The sequence below is a fragment of the Nelumbo nucifera genome, chromosome 7 (genome assembly GCF_055504915.1).
Source record: "Nelumbo nucifera cultivar China Antique chromosome 7, China Antique-T2T, whole genome shotgun sequence".
In the NCBI taxonomy this organism is placed as follows: Eukaryota; Viridiplantae; Streptophyta; class Magnoliopsida; order Proteales; family Nelumbonaceae; genus Nelumbo; species Nelumbo nucifera.
The window spans coordinates 23,251,985-23,272,141 of record NC_142655.1 but is presented as its reverse complement, the minus strand read 5'-3'; the positions used below and the strand labels follow the sequence as shown (position 1 = coordinate 23,272,141).

The window sequence follows — 20,157 nt, the reverse complement described above, 5'->3', positions numbered from 1 at the left end:
AGGGAAGTAGGTACCTCGGGCATGGAACATTGTCAACCCAAGGCAATATTACCTGTGATTGCCCAGGAGAGTGGACTATTAAGTCGCTCCCCCAGCCTAAGGGCTAAAAAGCCGAGCTAAGGACCTCGGTGCCCAGTCGCCTCTTCGGCATGGGCGAACTCCAGGAGAGTGGACTATTAAGTCGCTCCCCCAGTTTAAGGGCTAAAAATCCGAGCTAAAGACCTCGGTGCCCAGTCGCCTCTTTGGCATGGGCGAACTCCAGGAGAGTGGACTATTAAGTCGCTCCCCCAGCCTAAGGGATAAAAAGCCGAGCTAAGGACCTTTGCGCCCAATCGCTTCTTCGGCATAGGCAAACTCTAGGAGAGCAGACTATAAGTTGCTCCCCCAGCCTAAGGGCCAAAGCGCCGAGCTAACAAAAGACCTCGGCACCACATAAGACCTAGTCGCCTCGTTAGCATGGGATAAGTACTTTTAATGCCAAGGCACGGGCAGCTCGGGTGTGAACCCTATGATGCATAGCCCGCCCGGGAATACAGCAGGTTGAACCCGTTAGGGATAACTAATGTCAGCTTAAGTAGCTCGAGTGCAGACAGTTTGGACATATACCCTACTATGTTGCTCGCCCCGGTGTACATCCTGAAGTTACCCCTACTAAGTACTAGGAGACAGTTCGGGGTAACAACAATTGAAAAGCCTCCACTTCGGGTACTTAACTCGATAGCTTGACAGTTTGGGGAAACCCTTACACCCATTATTCTGATAAAAAAGGATAATTGCACAAGAAGGTCAAATGCACAACACTTAGCCAAAAACGTATTTCATTACCAGAGTTTCATTACAATGAATTCGGTACAAAAAGAGAAGAAAGGAGAAACTGAGCTCATGGGCTCAAAGTTCAAGGGCTGAAACTACTCATCATTCCTGGCAGAAGTCCCCAATGTTAGTGACTTCCTCCTCCTCCTCGGAGTCTGGGTCCTCGGCGGCTAAACGGGCTACCTATCCTGTGACCCTCGAGGTAGTGATAGCGCTTACATCGAGCTGTGGGAATTCGCGCTTTATCAGCCACCTACTGAGCTTGAAGCCCTTGCAGTAGGCATCCAGCATTACCCTGTCGAACTCCTCCGACTTGACGCAGTCTTGGATAGCCTTGGCCTTGGCCTCCTCCATAGCGCCAAGAAGGATGTTAGTTCGCTCCTTGACATCTGCTTCGAGGTTCTCGACTTGGCACTCCAAGGTTCCCTTTTCCAACTCAAGGTTCTTCACCTTGCGCAGCAACCCCTCCCTCTCGTGCTACCACTCCTCCTTCTTAGACATCAGCGACGTAACTAGTTCTTTCTGAGCCAGCACGTCGCCCTCCAGACGGTGGATTCGGCCATGAGCTAATTTCAGATCGGAGTGGGCTGCGTGGGTTGAGTCTTCGGCAGCTAGAGCTCGCTTTAAGTGCTGCTCAGACTGGTAGGTCAGGGCATGCACAACATTGTTCACCTGCCAAGAGAATGCCAGTAAGCATCAGTAAAGGAACAATTGTAGAAATTGAAGTCAAAGTGCAACAAGACTTACCACCATGCAATGGGTAGCTGCTCGAGCTCCGAGCTGAGCAGGCGATATCTCGGCCCAACTAGAGACCTCCTCGACACACGCAGCCCCTTTGCTCTTTCGGGGGCTGTAGGTTCAGAATACTTCGGGTTGATCCTCGGGCTGATTCCCCACTTCCCGAAGTAGTGGCAGCAGTCTCGAGGGAGGGCTCGGCAGTGGCCTCGGAAATTGCCTCAGGCCCCCGAGGTGGAAGGCTCTCCGACTCCTCCAAGTTGATCACCGAAGGAGCATCAGCAGGTAGCCTGGGCTCGGGAATAGAAGCCCGTGGAGACTCAATGCGAGCTCTCTTTGCAGCTCGCTTCTTTCTCCCCTTCATCTTTCCGAAGAGTTTCTCTGCGTTGAATTTCCCCATGGGACCTGCAACAGAGTTCGACGTCAGTAATGCTACCAAGAAGTAGAAACTGGCTACCGAAAGAAAATTACAAACTCTAGACGAGGTGGCCTACCGGGACTCAAACCGGCCTCAATAAGCTTGTTCTCGGCAAGGTAGTCCTTGTAGTCGAAGCCGAGCTCCGCCCAAGACTGAAGTACCTCACTTGTATCCCAGTCCAGCCTAATGCCGGAGTCTTGAATGGCCACCCTCCAGTGAGTAGGGAAGGGCCACCCCGCAGTGTTACGAACTACAAAGTAGTCCCGTTTCCAGGCTGGGACTTTACTAGGAAGCTTATGTAACAACTTGAAGCCCGGGCGGGGGGACAGGAAGTAGGTCCGCCTGTTCTCGGGGAGGACGCTAGATGCATTTTTCTTTATCGACAATATGGAAGAAAAAAATCTCATGGTCAAGAGGAAGGGCGTAGTCGAAGTAGATTGAAATTATACCGACTACGTTTCGGACAGAGTTCGGGTGGAGCTGATCTATGGTTACATCAAAGTGATTCAACACTTCAACAATGAGGGGGTGCAATGGGAGGCAGAGTCTGGCCGCGAGCTGCTCCCCAAAAATCACAATCTCATCACGACCGTGTTCCCAAGGGAAGTCGCCCACAGGAAGGTTGTAAGTGTACTCCCTAGGAAGGTTGTACCGAGCTATCAGGCCCCTAAGCCTGTCTACCGTCATAGTAGAAGGATCGAACTTGTCCAGTACCCGACCTTGACTAGAAGTGGATGCCGGGTTACCCGAGGTCCTCCGCACCTCGTAAGTGGAATGTGCCTCGGAGGCACCTACTTGACCCGAGTTACCCACCTTGGGTTCATCCAAGAGACTATCTGCTGGAGCCGGGGCACCCACCCTGGGCTCGTCTAAGAGACTGTCGAAGCTATGGTCAGACATAGCTACGGACTGAATTGAGCCAAAGGGAGGCTAGCTACGAAATTGAAAAACTGGAAACGAACTGAAAGAAGGAGCTAGGGAGACTCACCCAAGGAAACGCAACCGAACTGGGAAAGTTGGACGAGCTGAAGAACTTGAGATGAGGACTTTATGCGCGACCTCAAGGCGAGTGCTAAGAACTTATGGCAGGGAAAAATGACCTAGGACCCCCACTATTTATAGCCGCTATGCTCGGGCATCAACGGTCAAGATCAAGATGATCTGACGGCTCTCAAGAAAACCGGATACGCGACCTCCGAGGTGAAATCGGTTTAGCGCATTTTTTGACGTCTACAGAGTCTATAAATCGCGTGACGTCCATGCGTGAACTGTACGCGACTCGGGTCACCATTGATCGAGTCGAGCAGCAAACTGGTCTGACCGACAAGTTGCCTAGTTGGACGCCTGAACTCCGAGCCAAATCCACCCGTCACACCGTGAACTCCCCACACTGGGTCCAGACCCCTAGCACTGGGAGTGGGGGGCAATTGATGAAGGGTGATTCGGCCCGACCTCGTAACAAGGGGACACGTGGGCATGACTCGACATAAGTGACAACTCGACATGACATCCTGGCCACAACTCGGTGTGATGAAGTCGCTAGAGCCTAGCCTGAAAGCTCGGCGCGGGCAGCAACTCACTACAAGGTGGTATTCAGGTTACCCCGAGCTCTCCCTAAGGGGGAGCTCCCCGAGGTCCCTCCAAGTGAGGAGTCCCGAGCTCCCCCCCAAGTAAGGATCCCCCGAGCTCCTCCTCAAGAAGGGAGCACCCCGATCTAAGATCCTTGGGTAAGGAACACCCTAAACTGAAGACACTCCGGGTAAGCACTATTAGTGCTCCTGTCCATACTTGCCTCAAAGGCCCGCCTCGAGCAGAGGCACCCCGACGCATCACCAACATCTCGGTACAAGGAAGCTCAATGCAAGGTAGCTCGGCTACTTGCAGGAAGATCTTTCTGACAACCGTACCTACCGAATCTGGAGGCTACGCCCACGTCTCTCGCCAGGCGGCGCCGTGCCTGCCAACTTTAACAACGCCTCATGCCTGACAAGGCCGTACCCTGTAACGGTTACCTACGCCCACCACCTCAGGTCTGGCAGTAACGGCTGCAGCAGAGAATCAGAGGCGGTTATGCCAGATTTGATAGGGCATCAGTATAAAAAGGCCCCGACCCCCAAGGGACAAAGGTAATTGCATTTGCGCTATCTGCACTCTAGCTTTCTTCATCTTCTCTGCAATTTTCTCTCTCAGAGTTCTAACTTAAGCATCAAAGTGTTCCCGTCGGGCGAGCTCCCCGGGAATCCTTCATCCTCTTCTTCTTCTTAGGTACCGTCCATCGCTAGCTTGGAGTGCGGCCCCCCTGCCAGCTAGGAGTGTTCAGATCGTGCACCATCAGCTGGTTAACAACAGGTATTGGATTGTCACATTTTAAAAGTTTGGGTACTAAATTGTTGCATTTTAATGTTTGGGGACCAAAGTGGCACTAGACCCAAAGTACAGGGTACTAATCAAGAATTTTCCCTTAAATTTATTATAAATATAAATTCATATATAGTATAATATATAGAATATATTTTAAAATTTTAAATACAATTATAAAAAAATTATATATTAAAACTAATAAATATTGTAATATAATCGGATCCAACTTTTAATTGGATTGGATGGGGTTAGATTCGAATTCAATCCTATTACATAAATATATCATCCGAATCCGAGATAGTTGGATTGGACCTTAGATTTTTGGGTATCATTTATAGGCTTATGACGAACAGGGCACTTATCTATGGTAGGAGTCTATCACATGCAATGATGCAACCATGGTAAAACGTTACTTAGATGGTGTTTGATAAATCTGAAAATTCAGATCTAAAAAGTTAAAAAGATATTAAAAGTGTCTAAAATCTGAAAAGAGGCATAGATTCTTTTCTACTTTTTAGAGGATTTGGATCCATAAGTTTGTTTGTGTTGTATTAACCCTTTACCATATGAAATTTACTAATTTTACTATTTTACACATAGAACATACTATTTGGAAATGTTGAGTTCAATTTGCATTATCTCATAAAAAATAATTTTCAACATCAAAATAATATTGAAACAATACAAATAAAAAATAAAAAATTAATAATTACTAATTAATAAATGAAACGATCAAAATGAAAAAAAATTATTAATGACTATAAAAATATTAAAATAATTAATAATTTACACAAATAAAAATTAAAATATTTTTTTAAAATTAAAAATAATTTTAAAAAATTTTAAAGTAATTACTAATTAATAAATGAAACGATTAAGATTAAAAAAATAATTAATGACTATAAAAATATTAAAATAACTAATAATTTACACAAATAAAAATTAAAATAATTTTTAAAAATTAATGAAATAATTAAAATTACTAGTTATTAAAAATAATTAATAAATAATAAATAGCACAGGTAAATTTAATAAAAAATAATTAATGTTTAATAAAAAATATTAAAATAATTAATAAAAATCCTTTATAATTAATAATTAATAAAAAACCACCACTGCAACATGGTAGTGGTGGGAAGACAAGGGAGAGAGAGAGAGCGAGAGCGATAGTTAGAGCTAGAGAGAGAAGACTGGGAAAAGAGAGAGCTGCCGTTGCAACTTGCATCGACGGTGGCAGGAAGACAGGGTAGAGAGAGAGCGGGATAGAGAACCGGGAAGATAGGGGGAGAGAGAGAGCCATTGACAGGAAGACATGGTGGAGAGAGAGTTGTTGACAGGAAGACATGGAGGAGAGAGAGAGAGATGGAGGTAGAGAGAGAGAGAGAGATAGAGAGAGAGAGGAAGACAAGGGGAGAGAGAAAGCTGCAGCGGCGATGGCGGGAAGGCAGGGCGGAGAGAGAGAGAGAGAGAGAGAGAACTGTCGTTGCAAGTTGCAGTGGCGGTGGCGGAGGACAGGGTGGAGAGAGAGAGATGTATGAAGATGAGAAAAAGAGGTCGAATGGGAAGGGGTAGTTTTGACTTTTGGCCATGTCTGAAACGCGTTTGAACGCGTTAAGTGGTTGGCCTTAGTTTAAAAAATTCAGATATGAAAAAAGTTTTCAAACCCTATTTCATATGCAACACCAAACAAGGGTGGCGTCTGAAAAGCAACATTTTCATATTCAGATGTCTGAAAAGTGAAATCAAACGCCACCTTTGTCGAGTGGTGAAATGTATCACCTACAACAATGCAACCATGGTAAAAATCTATCTTCTGAATGGGTGCTTATCCATCTTCCATCTTAAGGGCAACATATGGGCCCAATCAAATTGAAAACCTAACCAAAATCAATTCAACATGATCGATTTTGGTTGGCCTAAATGTTTGCAACCAAACCAAATCGACCCCATGAACACCCGAAAAAATAGTGTAGCAGCCAATTAACTACAAACGAAAATAATGTACATTATTTACTAAATATAAGGGAAAATCTATGATGCCAGAAAAACACAATATCATCATGGGGTTTTTATTGTTCACTCCACCTAATAATTCATAATACAATCACACAATATCAGGGGAAAGATGCTCAGGGGGATGATGTTTATAAGGGGAGCTACGCATAAATACATTGAGAAAAAAAATTGACCAATTCTATAGTGGATTGAACTTTTAAAATCCCTATCATTCATTCATTCATATATAAAAGCTTTGCCAATCACAAATCACAACCCCATGAATTTGATGAAAACCCACCTGATGGTTTTTGAGTTGCAGTTGATCTGGACAGTCGGATCGTTCGACTAGGGAATCGTCCAAGCAACCGGTTCCGTTTTATCCCAAACTCGTTCTTTGGCAAAAAATCATTAAAAAAGTCAACAACTCATTTACTCAGGTGGTCAAACCGTCAACCCATTTAACGGTTTTGGCAATTTCTTATTTTTAATTATTTAATTTGTGTCATTCTATTCGAACCGGATGGTCGGACCATCAACCCAGAAACCGGTGACCAAAACGGTTCCGGGTCGTTTTTTAAAACGTTGCCTGATTGGTTACTAGTTTTATGATGTCCGTTGATTGGTTTATAATTTGTTCCTCTATCATGTCTTTTTGACATCATAGTTGAACCATAAAAAGGAAAATAAAATATGCAATAGTTTTATTGGTTAGTTTTTAGTTTTATAATAGAACCTGCTGCATGTTATTGTATCTTTTGTTGTGAGGAAACTTCGAGGGTTTACTGACGAGAGAACCGAACAGACAAGAAGAGGAGAGAGCATGTGCCCTTCATCGTTCCCTACACAGTCCTCTAATCAAGTGAGTGAATCTTCTTCTTCTTCTTTGTTTTACGCTTTAATTTCCTTCTATTTTTTGTTGGTTTAGAACATTTTCCATTTTTTTAATCTTCCCCCAAGCTTTTTGAATCATTTTGTTGGACTGAAACAGGGGCTCCGCTCCTTCTTTCGTTCTTAATTTTTTTGCATTTTTTTTTTCAATTTTTTACTCATCATTGGTTTCTGAAACAGGGGCTCTGCCCCCTTCTTTTCTACTATTTTGTTTTGCTTACTTGAAACAAGACTGCGAGAACCACAGCCACAAAAATCAGTTCAGAGGTTTGTAGGTTAATATATAACACCAAAAAAACTAGTTCAGGATGAGCAGAAATCTATGGGTTTATTATTTTTAGATTCCCTAGGCGCCTGGGCGCCCCATGGTTGCCTAGCATCCCTTGGCGCCTTGAAAACTATTTTTGGCAATGCTCAAAAAAGCCTAATACATCTTAGCAATTTCAGTTTTTTTTCACCTTATTTTTGGGTTGATTTGAAGAATGTCCGAATGGTTACTTTTATTTAGTTCTTTACTTATTTGCCTTATTTCTTTCAGGATATAGGTTCTCTATAATTCTATTTGTTAACTAGGACACAGAATCTGCCAAAGTGTTTTCTCAGTGTGTATGAACATGGAAGGGGAGGATGCTATACCTCAGACAAGAAAGAGAAAGGAGCGTAAGAAAGGCAAGAAATGTGAGTTAAGCACTGGGGAAGAGTTGACTGATGGTAATACTTCAACCAGTAGGAAAGTAGAGGATGACAAGGTAGAAACAAGGAAGGATTATTGTGAAAAGAAGAAAAAGAAGAATAGGGAAAAACACAAAAATGAGGACAATGATTTGGGAACAAATGATGACAAGTATGCCTTAGTTGAAAGTGGAGAAGTGCGTGAGAAAAAGAAGAGGAAATTGGGAACTATGAAGTATGGAGAGCCTAACGGTGATAATGAAGCCACCAATGTGAAAGTCAACAGGAAGGAAAAGGAAAGAAAAAGAGAGAAGTTGATGAAAGATGAGCACCTTTACAATGGAGATTCTAAAGCCATGGAAGGTAAAATCACTCACAAGGATACATCTCTTATTGAGTGTCTGAAGAACAATAATTTGGGGACAAGTAAAGATGAGGAGTCAGAGGTTGCAGCTGAGGTGGGATGGTCAACTGATGAGAAAAAGAAGAGGAAAAAGGAGAAGCGGAGAAAGAATAAAGAGGTTGTGGCTTCTACTTGGGTAGGTGATAAAGAAGTTGAAAATGATAGCAAAACCAGGAAGCGGAAAAGCCCTGACAAAGAAGAGAGTATGCGTGCAAATGAGGGGGAGCGTGGGGGTATAATAAAAAAGAAAAAAGAGAAAATGAACAAAGAAGGCAGCAGAATTGAGTCGTTGAGAATAAAAGGTTTCGATGAAGTGTTTGCTAAGGGAAATAAAAGCATTGCAGATGAAAAGGAAACTTCAAGGGAAATGGAGTATGCCAAAGAAGATGGTTCAGAAAAGTTAAAATGTACAAAAAAGGTGAAGAAGAAAGAAAAGAAAAATACGAGTGAATCTTGCTTTAAAGAAGTCATTTATGAGAAAAGATGTAATAAAAGAAAGGTTAATAGAGAGGACAAAATTGTTGCAGATAATCAAGCTCATGTACTCCCCTGTAGTAAGAATGTTTTGGAGAAGGAAGTGTTTGATACTGAGACACAACAAAATGATGGCAAGAACAAGAGGAAGAAGGCCAAGGTTGCAAAGGAAAGGATTTGTAAGCAGGAGGACAGAAGTGAAGGTTGCCAAACTAAAGGAACATCTAAGAGGGTAAAGTTTTCAAGTCATGTAGAGGTCTTCCCTCCACCTGATGCCACAGACTTTGGGGAAGAAAACAAAAAAACGGATTTGGTGCGTGGTAAGCGGTTCTCAAAGGAAGAAGATGAGATTGTCAAAAAGGCTGTTTTAAACTATATAGAGGTAAGTTCTGTGAAGATTAATTTACAAAGTTGTTACTTGTTAGTTATTATAGCCTTATTTTAGATTTGTTCAAGTAAATCTTTTTTGGTCTTGTTTAAAACTGATTGGTGATTTATATTCAACTGTATAAATTGTTAATATACCATTAATGTTGGTTTCTACCTATGGAAGTTGAATTGGAAATATTACCTTACTTAATGTAAGAATTAAAAATTATTTACTCTCTATTGTTAGTCATTTTGCTGATGCCCTTTCCTAATATTAACTAATTAAATTTATGCCCTGTCCCCCCCCCCCCACTTTACTGTTGTGATTTATCATAATTATCAGTGAACCTATAGCTTGATTTTGTGAAGTGTTGGATCCATCCTAAATTAGAGAAATACCAAATTGCAGCTGCTCCTCAAATGCAGATATGATATGTTTGCAACCTTTAAAACTGTTTGTTGCTTAGATGAAACCTAACATGCATGATTGACTTTGATAGACACAGATAATCAAGTATAAGCAATCACCGCAGAATCTCCCTGGCCACATACTTAGTTAGTATTGGATCTCCAGAAAAATAGAGCAGTTTTGAAATTTGATACCTTTTTGGTTTACAAGGAAATGCAAGTAGGGATGTTGATTGCTATTACTATCCCTGGCTATGTACTAGGGAATAGGGATGAGTTTGCTGATTACTCAGTTGCTAACATGGTTAGGGGCTTGGCTTCATGTTTCCAGAACAACCTAAGGCCATTACCCAGTGATGGTCCCGGTTTCCGCAGGGTAGAATGGATACAGGCTTAATCTTTGACATTTTACTCATAAAGTGGGCACTTTTAAGGCTGAATCCACGTTTTCAATGGACCTATATGTTTCTTGATTAACCTTTATTAGAGATTATATATCAACGTTGGCATCTGTCTGCCTCCCCCTCTGAAGGACATGCAAGCTTAACTTCAATGATTGATATTTGGGAATCTAGGATAGTTGGGGGTTGGAGGTGCTTTGAGAAATCTATTAGGTGGTATCTTTCATGTGTATTTAATTGAGGTGTGAAGGGAATGTGGACATCCATCAGAGCTGGGAGATATTGCCAAAGGGCTTTAACTTTTTAAGGTTGATGTTCTCTTTGTGTATGTCGCTATTGGTGGGCATACTCAGGTAGTGATTAAATGGATGAGAGGAGAGGAAGACCCATGACATCTATACATATTTGAGAAGGTAGATCTTTGTTGAACACATAGTGCACATCTCATTCAGGTAGATTTCAAGATCTGCCAGTTCTTCCACCTGTATCTTTTCTTGCTCAGAAGTGGTTTGAACCAAGTTGTATTGGGATGAGATATTCCATAGAGGGTTGCTTGGGATTATCATTATTGTATGAATTTGTTTTGGTTGTTCTTGGAAGGCTTAGTGATTTCTCAATACTATTATTGAGTTTTGTTTTAGTTCTCTTTGTACTTTATCTTATCATTTTGGCTGTTCAGTAAACGCTTGCTGGGGATCTCTTGTTGTAACCATACTTTCTTCTTATTAATGAAATCATTTCTGTGTTGCTGATCAAAAATAAAAAAAGAAGTAAGGGTTTGCTGGGGATTATCATTATTCTAGCCAATCAGGAAGATAGGGTGGGCAGATGCACTTTCTTGGGGGTATCTGGTGGAATCATTACATTGTGGGCTACAGAAGTCTATGAAGGAGTGGAGGATCTGATCAGTAAATTCTTGGTATTTGTCAGACTTAGGTATGTTAATGGCAATTTTGAATGGTTGCTGACAAATGTGTATGTTCCAACTATTTACTGAGAGAGAAGTGAGTTATAGAAAGATTAGTTGTTGAAGGTGACTCTCAAGTGGTGATAGTGTGGCTCAGAGATGAGAAGACAACAGTTTGGAGCTATCGACATGTTTTAAAGCAAATTAAATGGTTAACAAGGAATATTTTGATAAACTCTCAGGGGGTACCTAGGTTGGCAAATGGCTTGGCTGGCACTTTGGCCAAACGAGGGGTAAACAGGGAACACCTTTTCTGGGCAATTGTAATTACTTTTTTTCCTTTTCTGGGTGAGATAAACTTATCTCCCTCTGGGATGCTATATGTGTACTGTATTACTTTTTTTCCTTCAATGTCATTCGGTTCACTCATGAATCCAATAAGAACGATCAGAGAATTACAACATGTATGGGAAAGTTTGACCCGTTTATAAACATCCGTGTATTGAGAGATCTGCCTCTCTTGCATGCTAATTTCACATGGACTACTTTCCAAACAAGTCCCGCTTGCTTTAGATTAGATGATTCATGATATTGCATGAGTGGGAGGCTCATTGGACTGGATTGGAATGTAAAGCTCTCCCTAGTCCATTTTCAGATCATTGCCCTATTCAATTGTGCAGTAATTTTGTTGGGGCTGGGCCACATCTCTTCTGGTTTGAGAACATGTGTTTATACCACCCATCCTTATTGAACAATATCAAATCATGGTGGAATGAAGAGGTGGAAGGTATTGGGGTATGGAAAAAGTTGAATAATGTCAAGGGGAAGGTGTATGGAATAAATAAATGTTTGGGGTTGTGGGGGAAAAGCAAGAAACTTTAGATCAAGTTCTAGAATTAGATGATTGGGAGGCTAATAGGGGACTGAGTGAAGAGGAGAAAGAAAAAAATATGGGGAATTGGGGATTGAAGAAAGATTTAGAAGAGTTGTTGAAAATAGAGGAATGCCTTTGAGAGACAAAAAACCAGAGATAAATGGATAAAAGAAGGGGATGGTAACATGAGGTTCTTCCATGTTATGGCCAATGGGAGAAAGAAGAATCTAGTTACTAGATTGGTGATAGAGGGGAGGAAATTATCCAACAAGATGAAATTGCAAAGATCTTTGTGGACCATTTCTAGAGCACTTTTGGTAATCCTCCCCCTAGATAACCCTGATACCTCTGTCAATTCAGTTTTTTGCTACTAACATTGGTGTTACTGCTTGTGCGGTTGTGCCCAACCTTGGATGTAACGATGTTGAGGAGCTTACAGAATGAAGATTAGAAGGATGTTACAGAGACTAAAGGGACTAAGGGAGGTTGTAGAAGGAAGCTGCTGTGTTGGAGAAACTGGAAGGGTACAAGGAGGTACCTTGTGAGATGGAGGATAAGTAGTTGGGAGGGTTGGGTTGACCTTTAAAGTGTTACAATAAAAAATATCAGCTGGAATGTGAGGGGTTTAGGAAGTGCGACAAAGAGGAGAGAAGTCTAAGGAATTACTAAGAAGGAGAAGCTCAACATTCTTTTAATTCAGGAGTCTAAAATTCAAGAGCTGGATAGTAGATGGGTGAGAAGCTTTTGGGGTGAGGGAGAAATCAATTGGAGCTTTACTCCTTTTAGGGGTGCTTCAGGGGAAATAATAATAGAATGGAAGGAAGATATTGTACATTGCATCGAGGATTTGATAGGGAACTTTACTGTGTTGGTTAAATTGGAGAATGTTTAGGATGAATTTGTTTGGGTTTTAGCCAATTTTTATGGGATTAATTCTTATAGAGAAAGAAATCTGATGTGGGAAGAGCTGGCAGACATTAGGGGTCTATGGGAGGGGCCTTAGTATGGGAAATTTATTGATTCCTTTGACTTGAGAGATATTCCCTTTGGGCATTGGAGATTCACACGGTCAAACCTTCAAGCAAACCTTATTTGCTCCAAGTTGGACATAATCTTGGTTTTTGTAGATTGAGATGAACATTGGATGGGTCTGCTAGGGAGAACATTACCAACCTCTGATCATTGGCCAATCTGTGTGTTTCAACAAGGTGTTGTTGGTTGTCCCACCCCTTTTAGATTTGAAAATACGTGGCTTACACTTTCTGATTTTAAGCAAAAAGTGAAGGACTGGTGGAATGAACAACAACAATGGCCTAAATGGGAGGGACAAAAGTTTTTGAGGAAGTTACAAAAGCTGAAGGCAGGCCAATGTTTTAAAAGTGAAGATGCAATTTGCGCTTGAGGCATAGGGTGCAAGGCGAGGCACACACCTTTATGAAGCAAGGCGCAAAAATACAGAAAAATGCTAAAAAATAAAAAAATGCCAGAAAATAAAAAAAATGCCAAAACATAAAAAAATGCAAAAAAATAAAAAATATTAAACATAATATTAATAAAAAATATAAACTTAAATTTTAAAATAAATATTTTAAAAAACCTTATCTAGAATTAAAATACATAAACATAACATGTAAAACGTATTCAAATGAAAAATTTCAAGCATGTAAAACCCACATTCTCTTTTTTTCCCCAATTGCGTTACTTCAAGTAGCTAATTTGATGTAAAACATATTGCATTCCTGATTCTACGAGCTGCCTTTGTACCACACCCTTTGAGGCAAGCCCAAACAAGTCCATGTTAGTGTCTTAAATTCTTAATTCTCACATAAAAAAGTAATGATTTTATAACTTTAATTGCCTTTTAAGAAGATATTTTATTAGAATGAATGAATGAACAACATTAGCAAATAGGGGGATTGTGGAGCTTTGGGGCTCTACCCCCAACCCAACCGCTAGGTTCCAAAAAGGTAAAAAAGTGTAAAATTTTAAAAAGGCACACACTTGGGCTGAGGTGCAAGGCGCATCAAGCACACACCTATGCGCACCAAGCATACACTTTTTTAAAGGGTTGCCTAGGGCCCAGGCGAGGCGCATACCCTAAAATGCGTCTTGCCTGTGTGCATAGGCGCGCCTTTTAAATCATTGAGGCAGACGTTAAAGATTGGAACAAGATGCATTTTAGAAGGGTGGAGGAAAAGAAGGCTACTTTGATAGAGCAAATTAGTGAACTTGATAGAAAGGAAGTTGAAGGTCTCTTAGTAGAGGAAGATAGAGGATTAAGGTTGACTTTGAAAAAGGGTAATAAGGAGACCCTTCTTAGAGAGGAAATAAGTTGGAAACAAAAATCGAGGGAGAAATAGATTTAGGAGGGAGATGGTAACACTTAATTCTTCCATGCAATTGTTAATGGTAGAAGGAGGAAAAATCTTATCTCTTGCTTAGAAATTGATGGCTTGGAAATCATAGATCATACATAGATAGCTAAGGCCTTTGCCGATTACTTTCAATCATTTTATTTGAGGCCTCTTAATGAAAGATGGTCAATTGAAGGACTAAATTGGGAATCAATTGAAGCTTCTCAAACCTAACTTTTGGAGAATAGGTTTGAGGAAGAGGAAATCAAAGAAGCAATTTTTTCCACGGATAGATCTAAGGCATCAAGTCCGGATGGATTTACAATGGCTTTTATCAAGATTGTTGGGAGATAATCAAGTTGGATCTGATTTAAGTGTTTGAAGAATTTCGTAGAAGGGGTATAATTAGTTCGGGAATGAACTCTTATTTACCCTAGTGCCAAAAAAGGCTAATGCTAACCATCCGATGGATTTTAGACCAATTAGCTTGCTGACTAGCATTTAAAAAATAATTGCTAAGGTGTTGTCATTGGGGATTAAGAAAGTTCTTCCTGCGATTATCTTTCATTCCCAAGGGGCATTTATTCAAGACAAGCAAAATGTGGATCAAATTCTTTTGCAAATGAATGTGTAGAGGCTCAAAAATATCAAGGAAAAAGGGAGTGGTTATTAAGATGTACTTGGAGAAATCTTATGATCTTGTGGATTGGGAGTTTTTGTTGAACATCATGAGGATTTGTGGATTCAGAGAGTGGTGGTGTAAGTGGATCAAGGGCTGCCTGCAAACAAGCCACTCCTCAGTGATTGTAAATGGGTCGTGGTTGATTTTTTTGAGGCTATTAGGGGTCTAAGGCAAGGGGACCCCCTTTCCCCTTTCCTTTTCACTTTGGTGGTGGAGGTTCTTACTTCTTGGTAGGCTGATCTCTAGGGCTAGTCGGCTGTACTTTCTTAGGGTGTGGATGGTGGGAAGAGATACTATGTTGGTCACTCATCTCCAATTTGTAGATGACATATTGATTTTTTGTGATGGGAGAGCAAAGAAGGGGTTTAAAATTTGAAATTGGTGGTGAGTCTCTTTGAAAGAGTGTCTAATCTTAAAATTAATTGGAGAAAGAGTTCGGTGGTTGGTATTGATTTTGAAGAAGAGGAATTAGGCTCCTTGGTTGAGATTTTAGGGTGCGAGGCTTACCTCTTGGTGGCAACCCAAAGTCTGTTAGTTTTTGGAACCTGGTTTTGGAGAGAAAAGAAAAGGTTAGCTGGTTGGAAGAGGAACTATATCTCTTTTGGTGGGAGAATCACTCTAATTAAATCCACTTTGGCAAATCTCTTCATTTACTTCATGTTTGTTTTTAGGATGCCTCAATTGGTGGTGAAGAAAGTAGAAAAATTGAAGAGAGATTTTCTGTGGGAGTTGGGAGACAGAAAGAAGGATCATTTGGTGAGATGGGATAAGGTGATTAAAAGAAAAGAAGAGGGTGGGCTAGGTCTAGGAAACATCAATGAGAAAAATGCAGGTAAGTGGTTGTGGCGGTTCCCCCTAGAGAATGATAGGTTGTGGCACAAAGTGGTCTCAAGTATTCATGGGCTTTCAAGGAACAAATGGGATGCTAGTATTCTGCAAAGAGCTAATTAAGCTGCACCACGGAAAGCAGTGCATGGTATCCTACCTCAATTTCTTGAGCATATTGGGTTTGATTTGGCGTTTGATAATAGATTGAGATTCTAGGATCGTGTGGGCTGGGGAGATCCCCTTGAAAGATGTGTTTCCTTCTTTGTATGCTTCGTCAAGCAGCTCAAGCCTTAAGAAAAATCAGCGTCTGATTTTTTGAGGTCTCTCTCCTCTTTTGAGCTAGGTTGGAATTTGGGACTTGTGGGAAATCTTACTCTGAAATACCCGTAGTGTCCTGCTTGCTTAATTTGTTGGATAACTTAGTCTTTGATGTCTTAGTGGGTGATAGTTAGGTGTGGTAAGTCAGTCAATCAGGGGTGTTTACTTGTAAATCCCTCTCTCTCTCTCTTTTCTTGTGGCCACTTCCTCTTCCTCTTCCTTTCCTATGAAAGAAGTGTGGAGTGTCCCTATCCCCCCAAAAGTCGGTGCCTTTTGTTGGGAAGCTTATCAGCTACACCCATAGGTCTTCCTTTCCCTGTCAAAGAGATTTGGTGCAAGTCAATTCCTCCTAGGGTTGGGAAGCTTTTCTGGAAAGAATCAACACTAGTGATCTGCTTCAAAGAAAGAGACCCAAGACATGTTTATCTTCTCACTGGTGTATTCTCTATAAAGCTGTTGAAGGAAGGGTTAGGATCCATCATATGGATGGTTGATCCATGCTAGATGGTTGGGCGAAATTTCAAAAATTTCCTAATCCTTTCATGAATCGAATTCCTTATGTTTTGAAAAATTGCATTTTTCAGGATCGGTCTTGTATTGAACTGGACCATATTTGAAACCAACCAAAGAGAGAGATGTGTACCTGATATGGATACCACAAATGCATATCCCAAGGTGGAAGTTCACTTCCAAATTAGTCCTAAAACCAGCCTCCACTAAAAATGGCGCAGTGTATTCTTGAAGCCGGTTCAGCAACACAGTTTTCAGCAAAACTGCAATCCAACTGCTTGGATTGAACTGAGGAGGTGAGCACAAAATTCCTCTGAATTTTTCTTGCAAAAATCAGAAGAAAACTGATTTATATCAGTCTCAAAATAGCTGTGGTCGAACTAGGGTTTCTTGGAAGACAAAAGAAGAAGAGAGAGCAGAATTGAGAGGTGTTCTAGTCTAGTTCACCCTCTTCTTCTTTTATCTCTTTATGGAGCACTTCTCCTAATCAAATTAGGAGATTATCCAAATCTAATTTGGACATGGACTCTATTAATAGATAATCCTTATCCTCTTTAGAGGATGAGTGCTCCATACCCATTTCTAAACCTAGATTCGTCCCATGTCACATGACATGTGACAACTTAATTAATCATATTAATTATGGGCCTTAGGTCCATTATCTATAAGGCTCATGACCCAAGGGTGTTGCATGGCCAACTTAGGCCTGATTTGTATGGCGTGGGACCCCACAATGACCTCACATAAGCCCACATGGGTTCGGCCCAACCTCTGTGAAAAGGCCTGGCCAAATTCACTGCTAAACGCAGTGAACACCTGAGCACATCACTATGGGCTCAAAATGGGCCCACCATTTACACTTAAATGATCATTTAATCCAGTCATCCTATGAAGGCCCAAGGATAATGGACTTAAGTAAGATAAAGCCCATCAGGTAATCATCCTTGTAATGGTCTCTTACATTTAACCTCTCGGCCCATAATGATTAAATACTGCCCGGCAGGGAAGGACCTCTCCCCTGGCTACAAGGTGTAGTGTCACACTCTTTGCTGGGATGGATCCCGGGAATTAAAACCTTTTGCAAACATTTTTCCATAAAACACAGCTAAAATCCATTGTCGGCAGTCTAGGTTTCCATCAGAGAGAGTGTAAACCGTATCCTTCACTTTGTTCGACAAAGGGGCCGATCCTATCACTATGATCACCCACTTAAGTAAATTCTCAGACTGCCCCAACATACTCAGGATTTGACCCTCAATGGATCTCACTGATTGGCATATCAAAGACGGTCCAATCCGACACCTAGTACAGTACTATAATCAAGTACAGTACCATATCACAGACTGATTGGAGCTAAAGGCATACACTGTATAACAGATGAGGAGACTGGTTTTCACCCATTGTTTTCATGCCAGTTTGCAAAAACTATTTGGGAATGGGCATTTTCCCTTTTTGGGTGTAGCTGGACCCCCCTTTGAATTTGCAGAGCCTATTTTCTTCTTCCTTTTTCAGGTGGCATCTGAAAAAAGGTAAGACTATGTGGAGATGCCTAAGGGCTGCTGTATGCTGGTCATTGTGGGAAGAAAGGAACTCAAGGATTTTCTTTGAAAAAGAGAGAAGCATTGAAAGCCTGATAGATCTGATTCATGTAAGGGTGGTACAGTGGCTGAAATCTTAAGAGTTGTTCACAGGCTTTACGGTGCATGATCTGCTGAGAAAGTGGGGAAAGATTGCTAACTGTACCCAGGTCAAAACAGGTCTGAGTTTGTCTTGGACTCCTCCCCCCTCTGGTTTTATAAAACTGAACTTTGATGGTAATAGTAGAGGGAACCCTGGGCATTCAGGTATTGGGGGTGTGTTTAGGGATGCGAAAGGGACTGTTTCAGCCTTGTTCTCAGTCCCAATTGGGATGGGTGATTCTTTCAGAGCTGAGATCTCTGCAGTCATGGAAGGTGTCCAAAGAGCAAAGGAAATGAACATTAGGAGACTTGTAATTGAAGGGGATTTGAAGGTGGTAGTAGGGTGGCTGAAAGAAGACAAGACTGGGTTATGGAATTACAGCAATGAAAGGAAAATGTTCAGGTGGTTGGTTAAGGACATGGAAAATAATCTCAGCTGGGTGAAGAGATATGCTAACTCGTTTGCTGATGGGTTAGCTAAGCAAGGGGTGGTTAGGGAATCTATGTTCGGTGTCCAAAGAGCAAAGGAAATGAACATTAGGAGACTTGTAATTGAAGGGGATTTGAAGGTGGTAGTAGGGTGGCTGAAAGAAGACAAGACTGGGTTATGGAATTACAGCAATGAAAGGAAAATGTTCAGGTGGTTGGTTAAGGACATGGAAAATAATCTCAGCTGGGTGAAGAGATATGCTAACTCGTTTGCTGATGGGTTAGCTAAGCAAGGGGTGGTTAGGGAATCTATGTTCTGGGTTCAGTTGTAACTCTTGTTTTTTCTTTATGGGGGCTCTAGTCTCAGTTGGGGGAGTTAAGAAAGTTTATCTCCCCTTCTTTATGGGGGCTCTAGTCTCAATTGTTGTTTTTGATAAAAAAATGTTGCAAAAGATAAGACCAAATCGGATCTTGTCTCCCAAGTCCCAAATGGTGCATTTTGTGTTAAGTTGAATGGTGAGACTGCTTACCACCTCTTAATCTCCTGTCCCTTTGCTTGCTGTATTTATGTATGGTTTTATCATCTCTTTGGTTGCAGGTGGATCCCTCCTGTTAGTTTGGAAAGGCTCTTTAACCCATCTATTTTGAGGGGTACAGAGGGGAGAGGCAGAATCATGTGGAAATGTGCAGGGCAGCAGTAGTGTGGACAATTTGGGAGGAGAGGAACCTGAAAGTTTTTCATGAGAAGGAAAAGAACAAGTAGGCAATGATTGAGACTGTTACAAATAAGAGTAGCACATTGGGTGAAGACCTTGAAATTGTTTTCAGATTTTTCACTGGAAGACTTTTTCAGAAACTTGGGGTCAATTGCTCATTCCTCCTCTAGGAAACAAAAAACCCTTGAGGTGTGGTCTCCCCCAATGGGTGGGTGGTTGAAACTCAACTATATGGTTGTAGTTTGGGCAATCCAGACTTTCTGGAGTTGGGAGAATGATTTGGGATGAGGATGGAAACATTTTTGGATTGTTTTCAGGGCCAATTGATCAGGGTGATTCAGTGAGAGCAGAATTTGTGGCAGCTATTGTTGGAATGCAAAAAGTGAAGGAAATGGGAATCACAAGGCTGGCTGTGGAAGGAGAATCAATGAAAGTCTTTGGATGGCTGAAAAAGGGAGTAGTAGGAATGAATTCAGACGGTTCAAGTTGCTGTCAAGGCAGATATATATTCAAGCATGATGGGTTAGGTCTGCAGATGGTTAGGCAGATGAATTTGCTAAGCAAGGAGTACATAGACATCATTTGTATTGGGCCCAATTTTGACAGGATGATGGGATTCTTATTGTATTGGGTTTTAGTTCTAACAACCTCTTGTTGTAATTTCTTTCCCTTTTAATTTTAATAGAAATTCCGTGTTGCTAATAAAAAAATTCTCCCCAGGTAAGAGTGGAAATGGAGGGTTTAGATTGCCCTATGCTAAGTAGGGAAAAAGGCAGATTGGTTGGAGAAGCCTTCTGAGGCAGAAGAAACTATTGGAGGTAAGAATCCAACCCAACTTTGTTTAGGGATTGGCTTGTGAGTCCAACCTTACATTGTTAGGAGTTAACGTGTTATGTTCTCCTGTATCAAAAGCTAAACGG

The 20,157-nt window shown here is 41.3% G+C and overlaps 1 protein-coding gene across 1 annotated transcript in view; it reads left to right on the top strand.

Annotated features, from left to right (window-relative positions):
* The first annotated feature begins 7,040 nt into the window (after positions 1-7,040).
* Positions 7,041-20,157, top strand: part of LOC104593532 (myb family transcription factor) — a 48,297-nt gene continuing 35,180 nt past the window's right edge. The window contains exons 1-2 of the mRNA XM_010253425.3: positions 7,041-7,184; positions 7,752-9,144. Coding sequence (XP_010251727.1) covers positions 7,822-9,144 — 1,323 coding nt within the window. The 5' untranslated portion in view covers positions 7,041-7,184; positions 7,752-7,821. The remainder of the gene's footprint in view (positions 7,185-7,751; positions 9,145-20,157) is intronic.